The sequence below is a fragment of the Falco punctatus genome (genome assembly GCF_963210335.1).
Source record: "Falco punctatus genome assembly, chromosome: 15".
NCBI classification, from domain to species: Eukaryota; Metazoa; Chordata; class Aves; order Falconiformes; family Falconidae; genus Falco; species Falco punctatus.
In genome coordinates, this window is record NC_137595.1 from 15,315,123 (window position 1) to 15,335,081 (window position 19,959).

At 43.7% G+C, this 19,959-nt stretch overlaps 1 protein-coding gene across 2 annotated transcripts in view; it reads left to right on the forward strand.

The window, feature by feature from the left end:
* GPR50 (G protein-coupled receptor 50) overlaps nt 1–19,959 on the forward strand; it is an 83,250-nt gene that overhangs the window by 52,190 nt on the left and 11,101 nt on the right. For both annotated transcript variants that reach the window (XR_013923839.1, XM_080365745.1), the window contains exon 4: nt 1–19,959. This exon is cut by the window's right edge. Coding sequence is in view for 1 of the 2 variants with exons in the window: in XM_080365745.1 (XP_080221871.1) it covers nt 1–51 (51 nt within the window). In the remaining variant the exon portion in view is untranslated.

Sequence of the window (19,959 nt, forward strand, 5' to 3'; positions counted from 1 at the left end):
GCACAGGACTTCATCTGCCGCTTCCACAATAAAGCCTGCAATGCTCAGTGACATGACATGCTGAAAGCAGAGTTTATGGTAGGTGCAGATCCCAAAAAGTATGTCCAAGTAGAGCTGCTAGAAAACCCTTGCACACACTCATACCTGCTATTTCTGCCACGAGGAACTGAACAAATTGAACTGTCAGAAATAAGGCAGCATTATTTATTTACTTACTTGCCACAAAGTATAGTAGCTGGGAGATAAGATACAGCTATAAAAGACAAGAGGTGCAATAATTCAACACCAGGATAAAATCTCACTCATGGTGACTATTTAGAGATCAATATTTGTCCTAATGTATTTACTTCCAAGCTTATAATTTATAACATGAAGCCAGTCAGTAAAGAGCTGTTGCATATGTATTTAGAATTTTATTGGAAAAATGTAAATTACTGGGCCTAATGCAATATTTCTTACCGTAAAAGCCCTGAGATAAGAAATGCAGAATGGGTTCTTGCAAGAAATCCATGATGGGATATGCAAATTTTTTCATTTGTGATAAGAACCATAAAATTTGTATCACTCATGAACCACATTTGTGAATGGAAGCTCTATAATATTCTTAACTGAATTTTCATTTTGCTATGCTTGTTTATAATATCCATTATTCATATGCTATAAGTAATGCACTGTACAACAGAGATAGAATTTACAGTATGGGGTCAGTTTCCAAAGCAAACAAGGTAGGTCTGAACTATTAACTGAAATATGTTTCTATGTTTTCTCCCAAGCATGGTCTCCCAATAAGGTTTTTAACTCCAATAATAGCTTTTAAGAAGCCAGGGAAACTTTAATGTATTTTAGATTACTGGCAACGGCTGGCTGTGCAGTCATGGTTTGCTTCAATTACCTTTTAAATAGACTGAAGCAATCAAACCATTTTATAAATCTCTCCAGTTAAAGCACATAATTTATTTTGTATGTAGAATATTTTAGAGGTAACACATTTAATAAATTGTGATGTCTTTCCTTCTGTATTGTGCTTCTCCTGTGAGCAAAACTTCTGAATTTCCCTGAAAGCAGGATGCAAAATTATTTCAACTGTAAGCAGTTTGCTTAGCCTCGAAGTAGGCTTCCAGTGGCTTTGACAAGTGTGTCGGATAGAGGTATTGCTGTGGCATCGCATCTCCTGGGTGAAAACTGACAGCCGTTTTGCAAAAAAAAACAAAAAAAAAAAAGAAAAAAAATGGAAAAAAAGTGCAGATTTCCTGGAAAGACATTGAAAAAAACATTTGTGGTTGAAATGACAGGAATATTTGGAGAGGTTTTACTTACTCAAAGTGGGACCTGGCCAAGACAATGAAGTTAAAGAACCCTTTAATATAAAAAAAATGACTTAATATAAAAAATTATTTTTATGGTGCTGGGGCACACAGCATGGAGCCGGGTGTTTGGCTGCCAGAGCCCCCATGGCACAAGCAGAGAAAAAGCCAATACAGTAGTTAAAACTAAAGAAACATTGAAAACCAGAGCGTACTTCTGAGAATATGAAATGCAAAAATGTATTGGTAGTTAACATAAAAGTTTAGTAAGATTTTGGGGTTTGTTGTTTGGTGTGTTTTTTTTTAATGAAAGCTCAACATTCCCCTTTCTAACACTTCTGAAATATTATAAAACACTGTTAGTGAAGTGGAACACTTTTATTTTGTTACGTGCCTTTGCCCTGCCACCACTGCAGCACCCGGCTCCCCGCAACGTCAAGCCTGCCATGGCTGGGGACAAGTAATTTCTCCCAAGCTTCTCCTACAATAGGAAATGGGTCAAAAGAAGCATTTTAGGAGGACAGGGCGTGCGCAGCACCACATCAGCTTGTGCTGGGTCTCTGGGCCTGGCCCTTGCTGCAGGCCAGGCAGCCGCCATTTCGGGAGCCCCTTGGTGGGATCTCCTGAGGAGCCGGTGCCTCAAGGAGGCGGGAGCTCTGCCGGTAATTCACAGCCAGATCTTGAAGAAAATATTTTCCCTCTTGCCCTCCCAAGCTGTGATGTAGTTGTAAATAAAACAAACTGGTTCCCGAAGGATGGGTTGGGTTGGGTTTGGTGGTGGGTTTGGAGGGCCCCGAGCTGCAGGGATGGTGTCTGGGCACAGCTGGGTCGGGCAGGGCGGGATGGGGCTGATGAGCTGATGAGCTTCTCCTGGGCAGGGCGGTGTCACATCGCTGGGGGAGAAGCTCTGCCTTGCCCTCTGGGTATGGCTGGAAGAGGAGGAAGGTGCTGTGCAGTGCTCACCACCTCTGCCCCAGCTGCCAGAGGGGCCACTGCTATGCTTCAGCGCTTGGAGGCCATGTCTGGTTGCAATGGGGACTGCTGAGGCTAAACTGTGAGAGGTGCTGGCTGAGGTAGGAGGGGACTGTCCTGCCCTGGGAGCAGAGGGTGCTGAGGCTTGCTTTCTTGGTACAGTGCTCTTTTGCTGGAAAGTCAAAATACGTTTTGGAAAGCAGACGTCTGGTGGAAAAACAGAGCTGCTCTCCTCTGGTAGTTTATGGTTTTCCCTGCCCTACTTGTGGTGATGCAGGAGTTAAGGCTACAAAAAGGGGCTTTTTTTCACTGGCAAAACCTGTCCCTGTTGCTGTCCTAGACCAGCAATTGACCTTTTCCTCCTCCTCTGCCACTTCTGTGTCTTCCCAGCGACACTGAGGACTCATCTGTAGGAGCACTGCTCAGCAGGCCCTTGCCTGCAGGCCAGTGCTGAAAGAGAGGAGCAGACAGGTGAAGGGAAAAGAGCTGCACCTTGGCCTGAAGCCCTTTGGATTCCATAATAGACCTTATGCATACCCCTCTCTGCACTGTATTGAAATATACATATACACAGCCTGGTTTTACCTAAAGGAATCGATACCACTCATAACTTACGAAATATTGACTGTATAAAAGTTCTGATTCTTTCCTGGAGCAGATGGAAAATGCAGCAGGTGCTGGTAATGTTTTTCTGCCCTTGGGAAAGCTTGCCACATTTACCTGTTTATCTTGTTTATTTTGACATTTTACGGCCTGAAACTGCTCTGTAACATAAAAGCACATGCGGGGCAGTTAGAGGTGAAGCCTTACAGATTTACTTATGCTTGAACAACTGAAAATCAATAAGCTGCAAGCAACAAAAGAAAAATATCTTTTATTATAGAATGGTTTGGGTTGGAAGGGACCTTAAATATCATCTAGTTCCAACCCCCCTGCCATGGGCAGGGACACCTTCCACCAGCCCAGGTTGCTCCAAGCCCCATCCAGCCTGGCCTTGGACACTGCCAGGGATGGGGCATCCACAGCTGCGCTGGACAACCTGTGCCAGTGTCTCACCACCCTGTCAGTGAAGAATTTCTTCCTAACATCTACTCTAAATCTACTCTCTTTTAGCTTTAAAGCTTTTAAAGCCCCTTGTCCTATCGCTGCATGCCCTTGTAAACAGCCCCTCCCCAGATCTCTTGCCACCCCCTTTATGTACTGGCAGGCTGCTCTAAGGTCTCCCTGGAGCCTTCTCTTCTCCAGGCTGAACAACCTCAACTCTCTCAGCCTGTCCTCACAGCAGAGGTGCTCCAGCCCTCGGGCCATCTTCATGGCCCTCCTCTGGACTTGCTCAAACAGGCCCATGTCCTTACGCTGGGGGCCTCAGAGCTGAACGCAGCACTGCAGGAGCGGTCTCAGGAGAGCAGAGGGGGAGAATCGCCTCCCTCGACCTGCTGTTCACACTTCTTCTGATACAGCCCAGGATTTGGTTGGCTTTCTGGGTTGTGAGCACATGTTGCTGGATCATGTTGAGCTTCTTGTCCACCAGTGCCCATCCATCCTCTCAATCCATCCTCTGCCCAGCCTGTATTTGTACCTGGGATTGCCCTGACCCACATGCAGGACCTTGCACTTGTCTTTGCTGAACTTTATGAGGTTCACACTGACCCACCTCTCAAGCCTGTCAAGGTCTTTCTGGATGGCATCCCTTCCCTCCTGTGTGTCAGCTGCACCATGCAGCTTGATGTCAGCAAACCTGCTGAGGGTGTGCTCAATCTCACTGTCCCTGTCACTGACAAAGATGTCAAACAGCACCAGTCCCAGTACGACCCCTGAGGAATGCCACTCATCACTGGTCTCCACAGAGAGAGTGCATGTGGAAGAAGGCTGGTATTTTTGCTTTTACTAAGGAAATATCAGGCAATGCAGGGGTTTGCACTTTGTGCATTAGTGACTGGAGAGTGTAAAATGAGCTTTGCTTTAGCTGCTGTGCATGTGCTTTTCCTTTGCTTTTTCAATAGATGATGGAAACCTCAGTTTATTTTTGGCATGTTCTTAGGACTGCACAGAGAAAGAACTTGAGGGTTGGTAGTACAGACACTGAAGGCTTCCTGTGCTCAACATGTTTAAAAAGTGAAGTCTGTACAAGATGAAAATCAAAGCAAATCCTGTTGGCTGGTCTGCCTGAGTCCAGCTGTGCAGCAGGAATAGGCATTTCTCAGTGCCTTTGTATGCCTGGTTCTGTAAGAACTCAAAAATGGGGATGCTTCTCCCCTGCTGATCCTATCAGTAGACTGGAGAGATTTGGGCAGGCTTTATTCCAAGAAGGAAATAAAGAATTTCTTTATAACTGTGGGTCCTCAGACTGATAGACCGTGTCATTCCAGATGCCAGACTTTTCCCCCGTTCTCTTCTCTGATGCTGAGATTTTGCAAAGCAAATAATGGGTTTTACTGCTCCCACCCTGAGAGGCAGTATCTTGTAAGTGCTTTTTAGCTGGTTGTTTGCTTGGAGCATGTTCATGGGTTTTGTTGTTTGAGGAATTACTGTTACATATGAGTGTCCCCTTTGAAGGGGCACTGAACTGGGTTGGAACAGCATAGCCATTGATAATAGCCTGGATGGTAATAATTGCACAATCTCTCCATCATCATTTGTGGAGTACGGTAATTAGGCTTTCGGGTAAGGAATGAATTGCACCCCTCAAACTGTGCTGTCATCTGGGGCTGCAGCAGAGAATACTACTGCAGTACATAGAGTATATTATTATTATAGACTGGGACGGCCTCCTTGTAGCAATTTCTATAGGTCTTTTCCATTCTGAATGTTGGTCTCCTGATTTGAGACTTTGAATGAATCTCAAAGAACTGTCTGAATTCAGAGCTTTCAGCTGAGAGAGGTATGGCTCACTGTTTAACAGAAATTAATACTAGCCATTAAACCTCTTAGCTGCTAATTAAATTGACTATTTCTATTTTATGTGTAAATCAATTCATATTTTCACTTTTCAGCCAGATGAAATTTCATTAAGGCACTTCAGTAGCTATAGAAGGATAGCAGCAGCTAGCATTTTGGGGTATTTGGGGTTTAGTGAATTATATCACTAACTCCTACTGATTACTAAATACTTTAATGATATGTCTAGTAAAATTTATTTTTGTTTTGGCAGGGATGTTAGGATGATAAATAACTCAGCAAAGAAGAGTAAATTACAGCTGAGCTCCGAGGTGGTGCTTGAATCTTTTAAGTCCATCGTTGCTGTGGTTACTATGAGGATATGTAAACAGAGCTAGATAACTTTGTATACAAGTCTATTTGTCAAACTTATTGCATATCAAACACTGATTTAAACTGCCGTTTCTTTATATGATCAATGTAGAAAGGCTGCCTTTTCCCAGCCTCTGTTCTCATAGCTTTTTAGTTAGTAGCTGGCATTGACTTTGGTTTTCTGTATTTTGTGTCAGCTTGAAGAGTGGATGCTACCTGGTAGTTGAAGCAGGGGACTGAGTAGAGGTGCCAAGCCAGGAGATCTTGCCTCTGTTCTTACCCCTTTCTCACTTGTTTTGCAACCTTGAAATGAAGCATGCTGTAGTTTTTACCTTTGGTACAGAGGTATAGTTAATTACACTGCAAAGCACTGAGGATAGGACAATTAACATTTATCCAAGGGAATTGCACAGTGATTAAGCCTTAATTTGCTATATGATTTCTTTCTTATTAACCCTACTGAAGCAGGACCTTTGAAATGAAATCAAAGTTGAACATCATTCTTAGAAGTGTCAAGGACCGAACAAGTCAGCTGCAACTTCGAAGACGCATTTGTTTTATACTGGCCTGGGCCAAAACCCATGGCTTGGATACTGGGTAACAGATTGTGACATTGTGACAGTACCCTGATTTTTTTTTTTACTGATGTGCTTTTTTGGTTTTGGGGTGTGTGTGTGTGTGTGCAGAAACAGTGATCCTAACCCTATGTGGCAGAAACCCAGAGACAATAAAGAAACAGGGCCAGCTGAGTTTTGATCCGGTCTTCTAACCTGAATGCAGTGTATGAAACGCAGGTGTATGTGCACTTTGCTATTGAGGCTTTACGTGTAGGTTGGATATAGGTTTGCTTGGGAGAATAATAACTTCACAGCGGAAGGAAGTTCTCTTAGCAGGAAACGTGGATGTCAAACCCTGTGACCAGAAACATCCCCAAGTACCCAAAATGGGGTTGTGATCTGCTCAGCCTTGAAAGGAGTAGGATCCTTTTGTCCATAACAGATCAACTGTTGTAGGAATGGTCAAAAGCAGTGGGGGAAAGACAGAGCAGATCTGCATGCCATGTTTAATTCTATTAAACATGTAATTATCAGTAACATATTAGAGTGCCGTCAATCTAATTCACAATGTCCCTTGTGATATTTGTTGAGTTGTTCCGATGCAAATGTAGAAGTGATTTTATTTTGGTTTATCTAATGTTCATACTAATGTATACTGTCTAATTCTGGTGGTATGCAGGTGTTGTGATATCTTGAGTGAGCCAGTTCTCATGGTGAAAGTAATTAGCAGTGATGAAACATTATGAGATTTGCTGCAATACTATTTGGTCATACTAAGTAAGCCTCTCTCCAGAGCTTGGGTCATGCATATGTATTTGTGGATTAAACTCCTACTGTAAGTGTAGTAGGGAGAAAACATTAGGACTGACCTTTTTTCTTTGTTTCCCAGCAGAGTGAACAAGACTATGTTCACTGCAGCTACATTAGTGTAGGGGGAGAACTGGGCCCAAACCAATATGGTTTTTTTTTATCAGTTAGAAATTAGGACTGGAGTTTTTCTAAGCTATATTAATGGCAACAGAAAATGAAAGTGAGAACTCATTTAATGGTATGTGTATAAATGGAATAAAGGAATCTTAGATTGCTCCAGGAGTTCACGTGCGGGCAATTTCCATGATGTCTGGAGGGAAAAAGTAACATGTTCAGCTGGCACGGGGCTATGGATTCAGCTGGAGTTTGCATACAGAAGCAGCAGTCCTTTTAAGAAAACAATGCAGGAGTTGCAGCCTGTGTGAATCTGGAGGTCAACCTGTCGCACTATACTGATTCCTTCTAGTATTAAAAAATTACTTCTGTACTCTACAAAGCTACATTGTGTCTGAATTGAATATCTTTAAATCTAATGGATGACTGTATTTGGAGAGAGAAATCAGAGATACTGAATTAATATATGTAAATATACACGGGTGGTATTGTTACTGCCCTGGTCTTTCAATTTGAGGAAATGTAGCAGGTTGCTGTGTGAACTAGTGAGTGATACATTCATGTAGAAAATGTGTATTTTAAGCTATAGTGAAAGCCTGTCAAAAGTGAGGCATAATAACTTGTGCTCTCTACAAGAATATTCTATAACTTAGAATAGAATTGATTAGATTGGAAAAGACCTTTCATATAGTCTCCAAACATTAACCTAAAGCTGCCAAGTCCACGCCTAAACCATGACCCTCAGCGCTACATCTATACATCTTTCAAATGCTTTCAAAGACGGTGGTGAATCAACTGCTTCCCTGGACAGCCTGTTCCAGTGTTTAGCAACCCTTTCTGGGAAGAAATTTTTTGTAATATCCAATCTAAACTTCCCTTGGTACAACTTGAGGCCGTTTCCTCTTGTCCTATCACGTCTGTTTTGGGAGAAGAGACTGACCCTCACCTCACTACACCCCCTGTCAGGGAGCTGTGGGGAGTGATCAGGGTCCCCCTGAGCCTCCTCCTCTCCAGACCAGCCCCCCCAGTCCCCTCAGCCCCCCCCGTGAGCCTTGTGCCCCAGCCCCTTCCCCAGCCCCTGCCCGGCTCTGGACACGCTCCAGCCCCTCCACGTCCCCCTGGCAGTGAGGGGCCCAAAGCTGAACACAGGATTCGAGGGGCAGCCTCACCAGGGCCCAGCACAGGGGGACGGGCACTGCCCTGGCCCTGCTGGCCACACTGTTCCTGACACCAGCCAGGCTGCTGCTGGCCCCCGTGGCCACCCGGGCACAGGGCTGGCTCCTGCCCAGCCGGCCCAGCCAGCCCCCCCAGCCCCTTTCCCGCCGGGCACCTTCCCAGCCCCCTGCCCCAGCCTGCAGCGCTGCCTGGGGCTGTTGTGCCCCACGGGCAGGGCCCGGCACGGAGCCGGGTTGAACCTCACACAACCGGCCTGGGCCCCTCGCCCGGCCTGCCCAGACCCCCTGCAGGGCCTCCTGCCCCCCAGCAGGGCAGCACTGCCCCAGCCTGGTGCCCTCCGCAGACCGGCTGGGGGTGCGCTCAGTGCCCTCATCCAGGTCATCGATAAAGATATCAAACAGGGCTGGGCCCAACAACTCTTGTCTCAATTAGTTGTAAAATTGCATCCATTGCTTCAGTCCATCAGTTAGACCAAGTCCCTACTGCTTATGGTTCACTTCGGATGGATTTCGTGTAGATGTGACAGGACACAAGGGGTAAATGTTTTGCAGACAAATTCACAGCTGCTGTGAAATTAAATATTCAATTATATTACCTGCTGGGTTTCATTATTTAGGAAGATACCTAGAGTATTTGTAACCATTCTTTCTTAAATGATCTAACTGCTTTTGGGGCCGTAGTCAGCTGTGTGAAATTCCACCTAAATCCCTGTGTCTGGTCTTTATTAGGGCCAGGATCAGGCAAGCAGTTTGTGCAGTGACTTCCCTGGCCCCTTAGATACCTGCTTCTCTCCATTGCCCTGTCATTGGGGCATGGGTGATTTCAGTGCTCAAATAGGGCCCTAAAAGGATATATTCCAATGAAGTTAGGCAAGAATCCTGAGAAACATGGGCCCAAGGTAAGAGACCACCTCAGCACTGGGCTAAGCTGGGCATGGGGATCTTTGAGTACCTGCATAGCTCCCTCTGGACTGCCTTTGGCTCTAGCTGAGAGATCAGAATATTATTGTTACGCCAGGAAAGAATAATTAACATGATGATATTTCTTTCTGTAAAGGGAAGTGTAATCAATTTTCATTTGACTTATTTCTAATAAGCTGGTTAAATCAGCTATTAAATCAGGTGAAATGTAGGTATTCCGTTTTATGCTCTCTACTCTGTTAACATTGTAGGGTATAAGTCAGAAGGGAAAAGTAACACCAATGAAGTCTGCAAAGCTGAAGATGCACAGGGATTGCTCTGAGGGTTCCCTGCTCATGGAATCCATTTGCTCTATCAGTCCAGAGCTCTGCAGTCACTTATGCCAGGAACATCATCACTGTGACTTGGGGCTGATGGCTTGTCCTGTGGGATGCACTTCTGCCACAGAGTCCTTCACAGTGCACAGCACTGCTTGGGAAAGTCTGTGGGAGAGGCTTTGGTAGCCAGCCAAACCCTGGTCAGGGCTCATCCAATGTTTATTTTTTAGATTCTTTCTTGTCAAGGAAAAATATGCTTGGGAGCCTAATGATAGGAAATGGGGACTAAGGAGCCTGGAGGAAAGACTCAAATGTGCCAAGATTACTGCTCCAGTCTTCCCTTGTCTCCATTTCTGTCCCACTGGCTGTATCTGGCTAGTTCAGATTGAGGGGACACCTGGAGACCAGTGACGAGGTGGCACTGCAGCATAGCTAAGTGCAAGAAAAGTTAAGAAATACCAAGCAGGTATTTGCAGTGAGGAGGTGAAAAATTGCATTTATTGATTACATTTTAGGGTGAATCAATCTTAAAAAGAAGAGCCAAAAAGACTCTTTTTATTATAATGTTATTAAGACCTAACTTGGGCAAACTGCCATTATAGCAATTACTGTACTCTAGTGTTCTTAAGGCTGCCTATTAGATGGGATTAAGAGGTGAAACCATTTGTTACTACTTCTACTATCCAAACATAAATTGTCCTGTAACATTCAGTGAGGCTAGTAGAGATCAGAAGCTCAATTATTCATGCCCTATATTACACCAATATTTCAGGGTGAAGTAGTGTTTATGTGAGCCTAGTGAGATTTTTAAGCCGCCTTTATTTTGTGTTGATTTAGGGAAAGAATTTAACTCTGGAAACAGACCTATAGACTGATAGCATGGACTTGGTTCATGTGAAGTTGTTCTGAACAGTTAGAGCTGTAAAACAAGATGATGGGACCATACTGTGCTTGGTCCTCATTGTGGTGCAGATTCCTCTTGTAAATATGACGTGGGACATGGAGCTCTTAAGACATGATAGGAAGTCTTGCTATTAACTTAGCAGGAAGATGGAGCAGACCCCATCCTGCGTGATGTTCAACTCTGCGCCTCAGTTATGAGGTACTTGTGCACACAGTTACAAATAATACAGGTGCCCAGAGGGAAGCTTCACTGCAATACAGGTCACAGAGCCCAGCAGTGCTATTCAGAGGTGTTGCCTTGTTAATCTTTGGTGTCTAATCTTGGAGGGTCGCATGATCCCATCTGATAAATGAGATAGAGGTGGTTGCTCTGGCTGCATGCAAAATGTCCTGAATAACCCCCATCTTGGCTCTACTGTGTTCAAACCTATAAGCCTGTATTTGACTTTGAGTAGTTTATTCTATGTCTGGGGCAGAAAGATTTAAATCCCTAGAGCAGCCCGGATTGAATTGCTCTGTTGCTGAACATCATAAGCAAATCCAGATAAACAGAAGCAGCATTTCAGAAAAGGCAGGAGGCACAAAACCTGGTGATTTCTAAAGAGGCAAGGTCCATTGAGGTAGGCAGAGAGCTTTCATTGAATGAACTGTGGTGTTTTAGCCCTGCCATGTCATTGAGTATGGCTTCTGTCAGCCATGCCCTGGTACTAGCACAGTGGGATGCTGAGGGGAGAGGTTGTGACAGAAGACAAAGATGCACCAAAACCCTTTGTCTTTTCCACTGAAATGCTCCAGCCTTTCCATTAATTGAAATGCTTCTATTTTTTGTGAGTTAACTTGTCTGTACTCTCCTCCTCTGTGGTGTATAAAGCAAAAAAAAAAAAATAAACCCCTGCTTTTTGGCTAACCTGATTCTCTTCAGGTCACTGCTATTCAAAAACCAAAACCAAAACCAAAAGAATTCCCTTTTGAAATCTTCTCTTTGCAGCATGGTTCAGCTTTAATTTTGGTGATTTATTAGAGCAGCAGTGTTCACACTGCTGTAATCAAAGCCCAGTTGGTACTTCAATACAAACTTTGATTCCCAAGGGTCTTGTAACTTGCCTGTAAAACAAGTAAATAGCTGTTGCACTGTTAAACTGAGGAATTGTCTTAAAAATACTCATGCCTTCTCCTCGCTATTCCTCTCCCTTCCCCAAAGCCCTCCCCCAACAGTCCTTCCAAAACTTAGGCATACTGCAAGCAAGAAAATGGTTGATGTTGGCAGGAGAAATGGTACAAGACTGTACCTCCATGTACTTGGTTCACAGAGGATCCTGTCTGTTCCCCACCACTCATAATTGCAGCCAGCTGTGTCACACAAACTATCATAAACAGAACAAACTCTTATCTTAAATCCAGAAAGGATGTTGCTCCCTTTCCAGCTCTTAGAAGGCTGTTTTAGTACCTCTCAGTTTCCAGTCACAATGGAAGCTTGCCTGCATATGTCAGTGTTTTTGTTGCACTGTTCTTCATCTTAGACAGCTTTTTCCCATCTTCAATGTGTTTATCCGACTGCTGCATTTCAATAAAATTGCTATGTCTATCCTTATTTGTGCCTTGGTTAATTTTGTCAGGTTCTGTTTCCAGGCCAGGTAATGCAGGAGTATAAAACAGGAGAAATGAAGCTCTTGTGCTGTGTGGAGCTTTGCCTTCCTGTGGCTGTGGGCAGCCTTGCTCGGAGCAGTGTCTCTTCCTGCCTTTGTGACAGATGAGGGAGCAGAGGGGAGCATGCCCTGCTGGGAATGTGGTCTGTTTCTGTTGTGCAGAGCTGCCCTGTGTGCATTTCATCCAGTTTTAAAAGCATGAGTGACATCTAAACAAATTATGGTCAGTGGAAAAACAATCCAAACCCAACTGCAACCTTGACTATTGCTCTAGGACTGAAGATGACTCCTATCTTTTGCGTATTTTCCTGCTGTAAGAGCTGAGAGGCTTCTCAAAGGGTTGGAGGAGTCCTGTGAAGAACCTCCAAGTGTGCTCTGACAGTGACTCTTCCAGTGGTGTTTCTCAATGCACTGCAATGTCAAAAATGGCACTAAGCATTAAACAAAATAATTGGCACTTGCATATGGATTTGCCCTGGCCGTACACTTTGCCTGTAAGTTTGGTCAAGTTAGATGCTTTAAAAAAAGGAAAAAGCTGCTATCATCTTGCTTCAGAATCAGTGTAAATGTCTAATAAGTCTAATAACCTTTACAAAAATGGTGCTTATATTTCTGTTAGTGTCCCTGGAGGTATATCTGTACATAATACTGACTGACTACAGCAGGAGATATGAACCAAATATGCTCTGAATAATCTGTACTTTTGGATCAGTCTTCTATTCATTAGCTGCGGCAGCTAACATTTTCTTCACATGTTTATCTTGAGTCACTACATTTGTTATTTGAAAGAGGGATTGATTCTTGCTGTGTTCTTGTAACAATACACAGTATTATTATGCTTGGACTTTGCTGCAAGTCTTGGGCTCTGTTTCATTGCTACTACTAATTGATGTCAGTTTTCGTTTAGTGAATCCCTGACTCCTTGGATGTATGTTTAGATATACAAAAGTACAGAATGCCTGTCTAAAGCATCATGTCACTGGTGTTTGTGGGAAGTGCTGAGATCTCTTGTGAAGCATCTTAATTAGTTTTGCCTTTCATGTTGACATCCTAAATTCTAGGCTTGAGTTATGTATTACAATTTTTTACCCGTGTTTGTCAAAACAGAACTTCTTCAGAGCAGAACATAACACAAACACTAATTAAAACTGACAAGCCAAATTGATGTCACCTATTTCAACCAGAAGAAAAAAACCTGACTAAGAAAAAGTCCATTCTACCCTTGTTGCAGTTGACTGAAACATGATTACTGAAATCTATGGGCACAGAGTGAAGAGCTCTGTTCTGCTTTTGCTGTTTCCTGAGGCAGGAGGCAGCCATCACATAACTTCAGAGAGCAGAGCTGTTGCCTATGGGGGAAATACAGCAATATCACCCTTCTAGCTTGTTTTCAAAGCTGCTATGATGCACTTGGAGGTCCAGCAGACCTTGCTGGCAGACCATCTTTGGCCAGATGTGATCCCACAAGTTGATCTCTACGGGTTGCACATGTAAGTGTTGAGACCGGTAGCCATCAGCCCTGTCTCTCCAAAATGCTCTAGGAGTTGCTCAGAAGGAACTCTGGTTTGAGCCTCACAGTTTGCAATCTGTGTGAGCATTGCCCATGCCAGTACAGGCAGCGCTGAAACCAGCTTCCTTCAGTTGCTGTTTGGCAGGGGAATAAAACTGGCGCTGCCCACAGAGTACTGGCTGTTGTCATAGCTGACAGGAGTGTGGGAGCCCTCTTTGTGTAGCAGAGAGTTTGGAAGGCTGGTAATTACTTCTTTTCTTCCCTCCTCAAGAGGCAGAAGGTGGAGCAGGCAATTATTATAAAAACCTAAGGAGTTTTTCACTTTGGATCTTTTTCTTCCATCACAGAGCACAGCATCATTTCCAGTGCATCCTGGTATTGTGCTGATGGTGTACCACTGAATGGCCCAGTAAGAAGTAAATGCCTGGACTTATTTGGTGAGGTGCATTTACTTGGTGGTGAGACATGTAGATGCTAAGAAGAAAATTATTTCCTATGTGGATAGACATCTTTTGTTCAGTGCAACCTTAACAGACATCTCTCTTTATAAATATGAGGATATATTAGATATACTCTGATCATGTCTTAAAAGAACATCTGCAGTGTGATTATTAGTGCCTTGTATTCCCTTTCAGTCTGTATGCCCTGCTAATGATAGCTACTATTTATATAATCCTTTTTTTTCCCCTCCATGTGCTGGGAAGACTCTTCCACTGCTCTCCAAAAGCCTGGTTCTTTCTCGTGGCCATCACTCTTTAAGCCACCCCTGGGACCCACCACTGTGTCAGCTTCAGTGCTCAGCAAGTTGCTGAGTGCTGGAGTGGTCCCTAGGTCAGTGTTATGTGTTTTTTTCTTACTCTACTCCCAGTCCTGTTCGCCTGGGAAGTAAAAGCTTTTAGGAAAGAAAGCCATTGCCTTTTAATTCCTCCAAATCAAACCTTGTTGTCTTCTTGGCATGATGGAGTATTACTTGGGAAGACCTCATTGCTCCTCTTTGGCCTTTGGGTGTTTTATGGCTTTATAAATAAATAAATCCTTCTTCCTGAACCGTTGTAGCTTATTGTGGTGGTTGAAATGGGTTGGCTGGCTATAGCTTGAGAATGAACTTCAGACAAAAAACCTGAGTACATCTTTTCACAGAATACATACTCATTGGATAAAAGTAAAGCGCTTGTAAACAAGCCTTTCAGAGCACAAAACACCTGAGAGAGGCTCCATGACACTCCAGGGAATCAGGCTGGTATAATACATTTTGATGGATGAAGCTTGGAAGGCATTACTGTGGCAATCTGCTGAAGGCGAAAAATAGCTCCTGTTCTTTTAGTGTTTGGTCTTCTGTGGTGTGAACAGAATACCTGCGTTTTACAAATCAGGAATGAAGGCCAGGTGCAGGGCTGGGCTGGTGCTGGTTGCAGTTCCTAAGGTTTAGGTCTGGAACAGTGAAATGTGTTGCAATGAGGTATGTGGAAAAAAGACATCTTGAAACGCAGTGTGGTGATCAAGTGACTGAAGTGAGCCTGTGGGAGGCTCTGGGGACACTGCAATCTGCAGTTGTCTGTCTGTGGAAGTCAGCTCCCGGCTCTGGAATTGCAGGAGGAGCCCTCCGCCCAGGACATGAGGCCTCTCTAGCTGTGCAGCAGGCTGTGCTGGTAGGTCATTGCTGTTGCCACCACCTAAGCTACCTGTGTGGGACACTGTCAGGGCTGTGAAAAACAGAACTGAAGTATCTGAAGTCAGCCAGCATGAATCCACATCTTGCCTCTTGAGATGCAGCGAGGTGACTAGGTGCTTAATAACCCATCCCTTGGAGCATAACCATGATGCTACAACGGAGCTTCATGCAGTAAGATATTTGGGTTAGAGGACCGGGGAGCTGGAGGAAGAGCAAATGGCTCTAAGCTCTGGAAAATACATTAGCAGATCGATGGCTCTGTAAGGACTTTCCCTGTGGCTTATATTTTTACCAGACAAACTGGTCCAGCAGCCATAGGAGATTTGACTCTTTAATACAGAGCTGAGGAGAAAAAATCCTGCTGAAAATGTAGCCTTTGCAACCCTTAGGGAGCTGATTCAATCCTAAGTGAAGCCACCTGTGACTTGGACCCATTTTCCAGGGAATCACAGTAGGAAAACAAATATACTAGACTTTGTGCTGCTGATCACCAAGAGATCGGTGATAGCAGTCTGTAATCACTGATAAAAGACCTGATCCTTACACAGTGTAAAAATTTTTGTGGTGACAGTGCAGCCTTGCTGTTTTACATTTTTGAAAGAGGTGAGCACAGAGCTGAGGGAGTTATCCGGGCACTTCCATCTTTCCATCCATATTTTCCCAGTTTCAGCAATGGGAAGTAAAAGCTTTCCTCTCTTTGGCAGCAGTTAAAAGTTCAATGGGAGCCTGCGGTTATACATACAACAATAGATATACATTATAACAACAATTAATATCCCATTAAAACCAGCTGGCAAGGAATCTGGTTTTAATAAGAGTGAAATCTCAAGTGAAAGATATCATGACAAAAATTCTGTCCTTTCAGTATCCTCTGGGTTGAATACTGGGGTAAGGGATACAGCAGGGACTGGTGTCTCACAGGTGACACAAGACTGGGCTCTCTCTGGCCTGAGCAAGCAAGTGATGAGTGGAGGTGTTGGCAAGGACAGTCAGTGGGGTTGATGGAGGGAGATGCTGCTGTGCCAGAGGCAGAGCAGGCTGGAGTCAGGATGGTTTTCCCACAAGCTGCTTGTCCCTGCTGACTGCTTCCAGCCCAACCACTGACCTGTGGGGAGATGAATACTTCTGCACTAAAAACATAGTAATGTAAAATCTGGACATTAATCACAGTAATGGCTTGTCAACTGCAAGTTGCTGTGAGCACGCAGCTCTTCCTAGGGTTGCAGTGCATTTCTGGAGAATAACTAGATAACATTTCTCAGCACAGGGAGGGCAGCTTTAATGCAAAGAGGGCTTTATAGCTGAGGGTGCTGAAAGGCACCGATGCTTTTAGGCCCCAAGTGCTGGAGCTAATGACCCGGGCTTGGTGGAACCACTGTTCTGTCTTGAGACAATTTTTTTCCCGGTCTCTTACCCCATCACGGTAGTGCAATCCAGTTGACAAGTCACTCTAAGATGCAGACAGATACGTCTGAAGCTGCATTTGCTCTGCTTCATTCTGAATGAGTACTGGCAAGCATCCCATGGGCTGTGACATGGCCAGCTAACAGCATGCTCAACGTGTATCTGTTGCTAGTTTAAGTAGCCTCAGTAAAAGTAACCAGAAGATGCTAATAAGACACATAGAAGAAACTGTCCTTTTTCCATGGAATTGCAGATACGAACATTATTCCTTGGTTCAATTTCCTAATTGATGAAATTCTGAATTATTGCAATTCCTGAAAACTGTGTACAATTCTTCAGATCTGCCTTCTGCTGAGAGGAGCTCAGCCCTCATTTTGCCAAAGTAGTACTGGCATCTTGGTTAAGACCTTGGTAAATGTCTGCGTGAAGCAGAGAATTCATCTACCAGATGCAGAAAAGATCTGTCCAGCATGCTAGTCACACAAAGCAGATGGAAATCACATAGCTTATTTAACTTCATTGACTAAAGTGCAGTTAAATTGCCAAAATACATGCCCAGTTTTGCACTTCATGCAATTTTCAACATTAATATTTCTGCTGGTGTTGCATTTGACTACTAAAAGTAGTGAAGCAAAGACTGACAGATCATTCAAACAGAAAATGTTGCAGGTTTAGATAATTTGCAAGTAATAATGGAGATCTGCGACTACTGAAATGCTGTTGGTTTATATCATTGTTTTATATCACTGTCTTATAAACAGCTTTGCACATGTAACCCTGATAATAGCAAAGATACTAAAAATTTTGTACAGCAATGTCTTCTAGAGGTGGGAGTCTGTAGTTATAATGTGGGTTGGATGCTGTTATTTTCTAACTACAGTTCAATTACAAATTTTCAGATTTTCTTCTAATGCTAGCTACTGCTTTTCTTGTTCTCTGTTTTTCCTGGCAGATATCTCAGGCTTTCATTCTGTAACAGTTCAAAGTTCAAGTCACGTTCAAAGTAGAGTGTTGTTAATAATAATAACACTGGGGATATATCTTTCTGATGGCAGGCATTGAAAGTTCAAAACTGGAAGACACAAGCAGACACCAACCATATTTGAACCCAGGCACCAGATTAGATTATGGTTTTAGTGCTCATAATATCTCACAAATGTCAAATGGGGAGTCCTGGAGGGCAGTTTTTCTTTCACTTTAGATGAAGGAAGGGACAAAATTGTCTGGAAATTGAGAGCTTAAACCTTTAAGGCCAGTTCATAAGTTTTTGAAGTAAGGAGCATTTAAGATCTTATTTTTGCTCATCTCTACAAGCACTACGCAAGTGAAATCCCGTTTTGCTGTGTTAGCCTGAGAAAGCTTCTTTAACAACTGGTGTTGGCAGCTGCTGAGGCCCTTAGTACTACAGCAGAAGCTGCAGCAGTTGAAGAAACAGTACTTGTCTCCCGAGCAGTTCAGAACCTCGGTGCTCCTTCCACATGGTCCTCTGGCCAGTCAAGCAACCCTAACAGCTTGATCTCAGTCTGGTTTTTAAAAACTTCTGGATTAAGATCAAGGGTGGGGTTTGTTTTGCCCTCTGTGTGCTTGAATTACGTCAATGGCTTAGATTTAGCTGAAAACTTAGGAAGGAAATGGAGCAGTAGCAAGGGGGAAGGCAGTTGAAAAATAAAGATATGGCTGAGGGTCAGCGCAATGTAGAAATAGTCAACATAATATTTTTGAGAAATGCTATTAATGCTAGAAAGCTGTGTCTAAATGAAAGCTACATTGACCCATCATACTTGACCCCTGAATCACTCAGTAAAGGAGGACACTTCATGTTTATTTGCATGCTGCACAGCAAGTTCATGGATATTTGATTTAGAAGTGGTGGTTTAAAGGCTGCCTTGTGCTCAAGTTGGGCTCAGCAAGGAAGGATCACGTCCTAGTGATTCAAAAATGAGGTTAGTGTAAATCAGCAGTGATGCTTTTTGTTGTTCTATTATTTTTATTTTTTTTCCTCTTGGTTCTTCTACAAGGAATTTAAACATCAGGAAGTGGCTTGGTTTTCAGCACAGACAGACATATCTGTTGCAAGGGAGGTAAATGTTATTTCAGCCAGCTCTGCATTTGAATGTCACACACATGCAATACCTGTCTCCATTGCTTGGAATATTGCAGGATCTCTTTCTGCAGAGTACGTGTGATCTGTGTGGTAGGGAGGGTGTGTATAGACAAAACAACTCTGTTATAACGGTAACAGGAGCAGAACTTGTCATGTGAATGCCTACCTTCATTGCATGTTTGCATCCTGGCACCCCATGTCAGACACAGGCTTGAATTAGTTAATTTGAAGAAAATAGTGTAAAAATTCTCCTCTCTTCTCTGGGACCATGAAGGAGGAGACTGAACAACTTGCACAAAGTCACCCACAAACTGTTGAGAGCTCTGATCTGACCCATACCATGGGATTGCCTATCAGGCATCTGCGCTAATTAAGTGTGGCTCAAGAAATCTGCAGGTTTTTTCCCAGACACTTCTGAACAAGGTGCGTGCTTCTTGCCTTGAGATGCCCTTGAGCAGTTTTTGATGCAGTCAGGAGCATGGCTTGGTCCATGAGTGAGAGAATTCTTTTCTTTTCTCCCTTTCTTTCTTTCAGTGATACTTATGCTTTTGATTTGCAAGGTTTAATCCTCAAGGAAACCTTGAGGAGATCCTTTTCTGGGTGCTCTGAGGCTGGTGAATGCCTTTGCATTCCTGGCTTCACAGTGGTAGGGGGACCCAGCTGAGAGAGCAGAGAAAAGCAACTACTGGCTGTGTACATGGAAGGAGGAGCAGACTCGGTGCTCATTTTCTCTTGAGCAGCTTCTGTACGGAGTTTTCCCTGATGTCAGCCCAACACAGCCAAGAACAAGCATAGCACCAGAAACGGACCCCCTACTGAAGGCTTTTAGCTGCTCGTTGTAGTTAATGGCACTGGTATGGTTGAGAGGGTTGCTGGCCATCAGCATTCATGACCCCAGCAAATCCTGCCTCAGTCTCAGGTAAGATCCTGGTGCTGTTTTCAAGACCTGGAATCATAACAACCACCTTCTTCACAGTGGGAACAAAGAAAAACATGCAGATGGAAGAGTGTGAAGGCAATCCTCTGGGCCTGACACTTGGTAAATATATAAGGGTTGTTTTCTGAAATGTACAGGCTGTCTTGTTTTGAGACCAACTAAATAAAAGATGCTTGTGTTCTACTGAAATGCAGTTAAGGGTCAGACTTGGTAGGAGCTGGTTGTCAGGGTTGATGAGGCTATCATCACTTTGTTTTAATCATGGTTCAAAATTTTGGACAAACTTCCTGCAAAATAATTCTCTGCAGCTTCCCCACTGCAAGAGATTGGAAGTTCAGAGAGTGGCCTGGTCTTCCAGTATGTT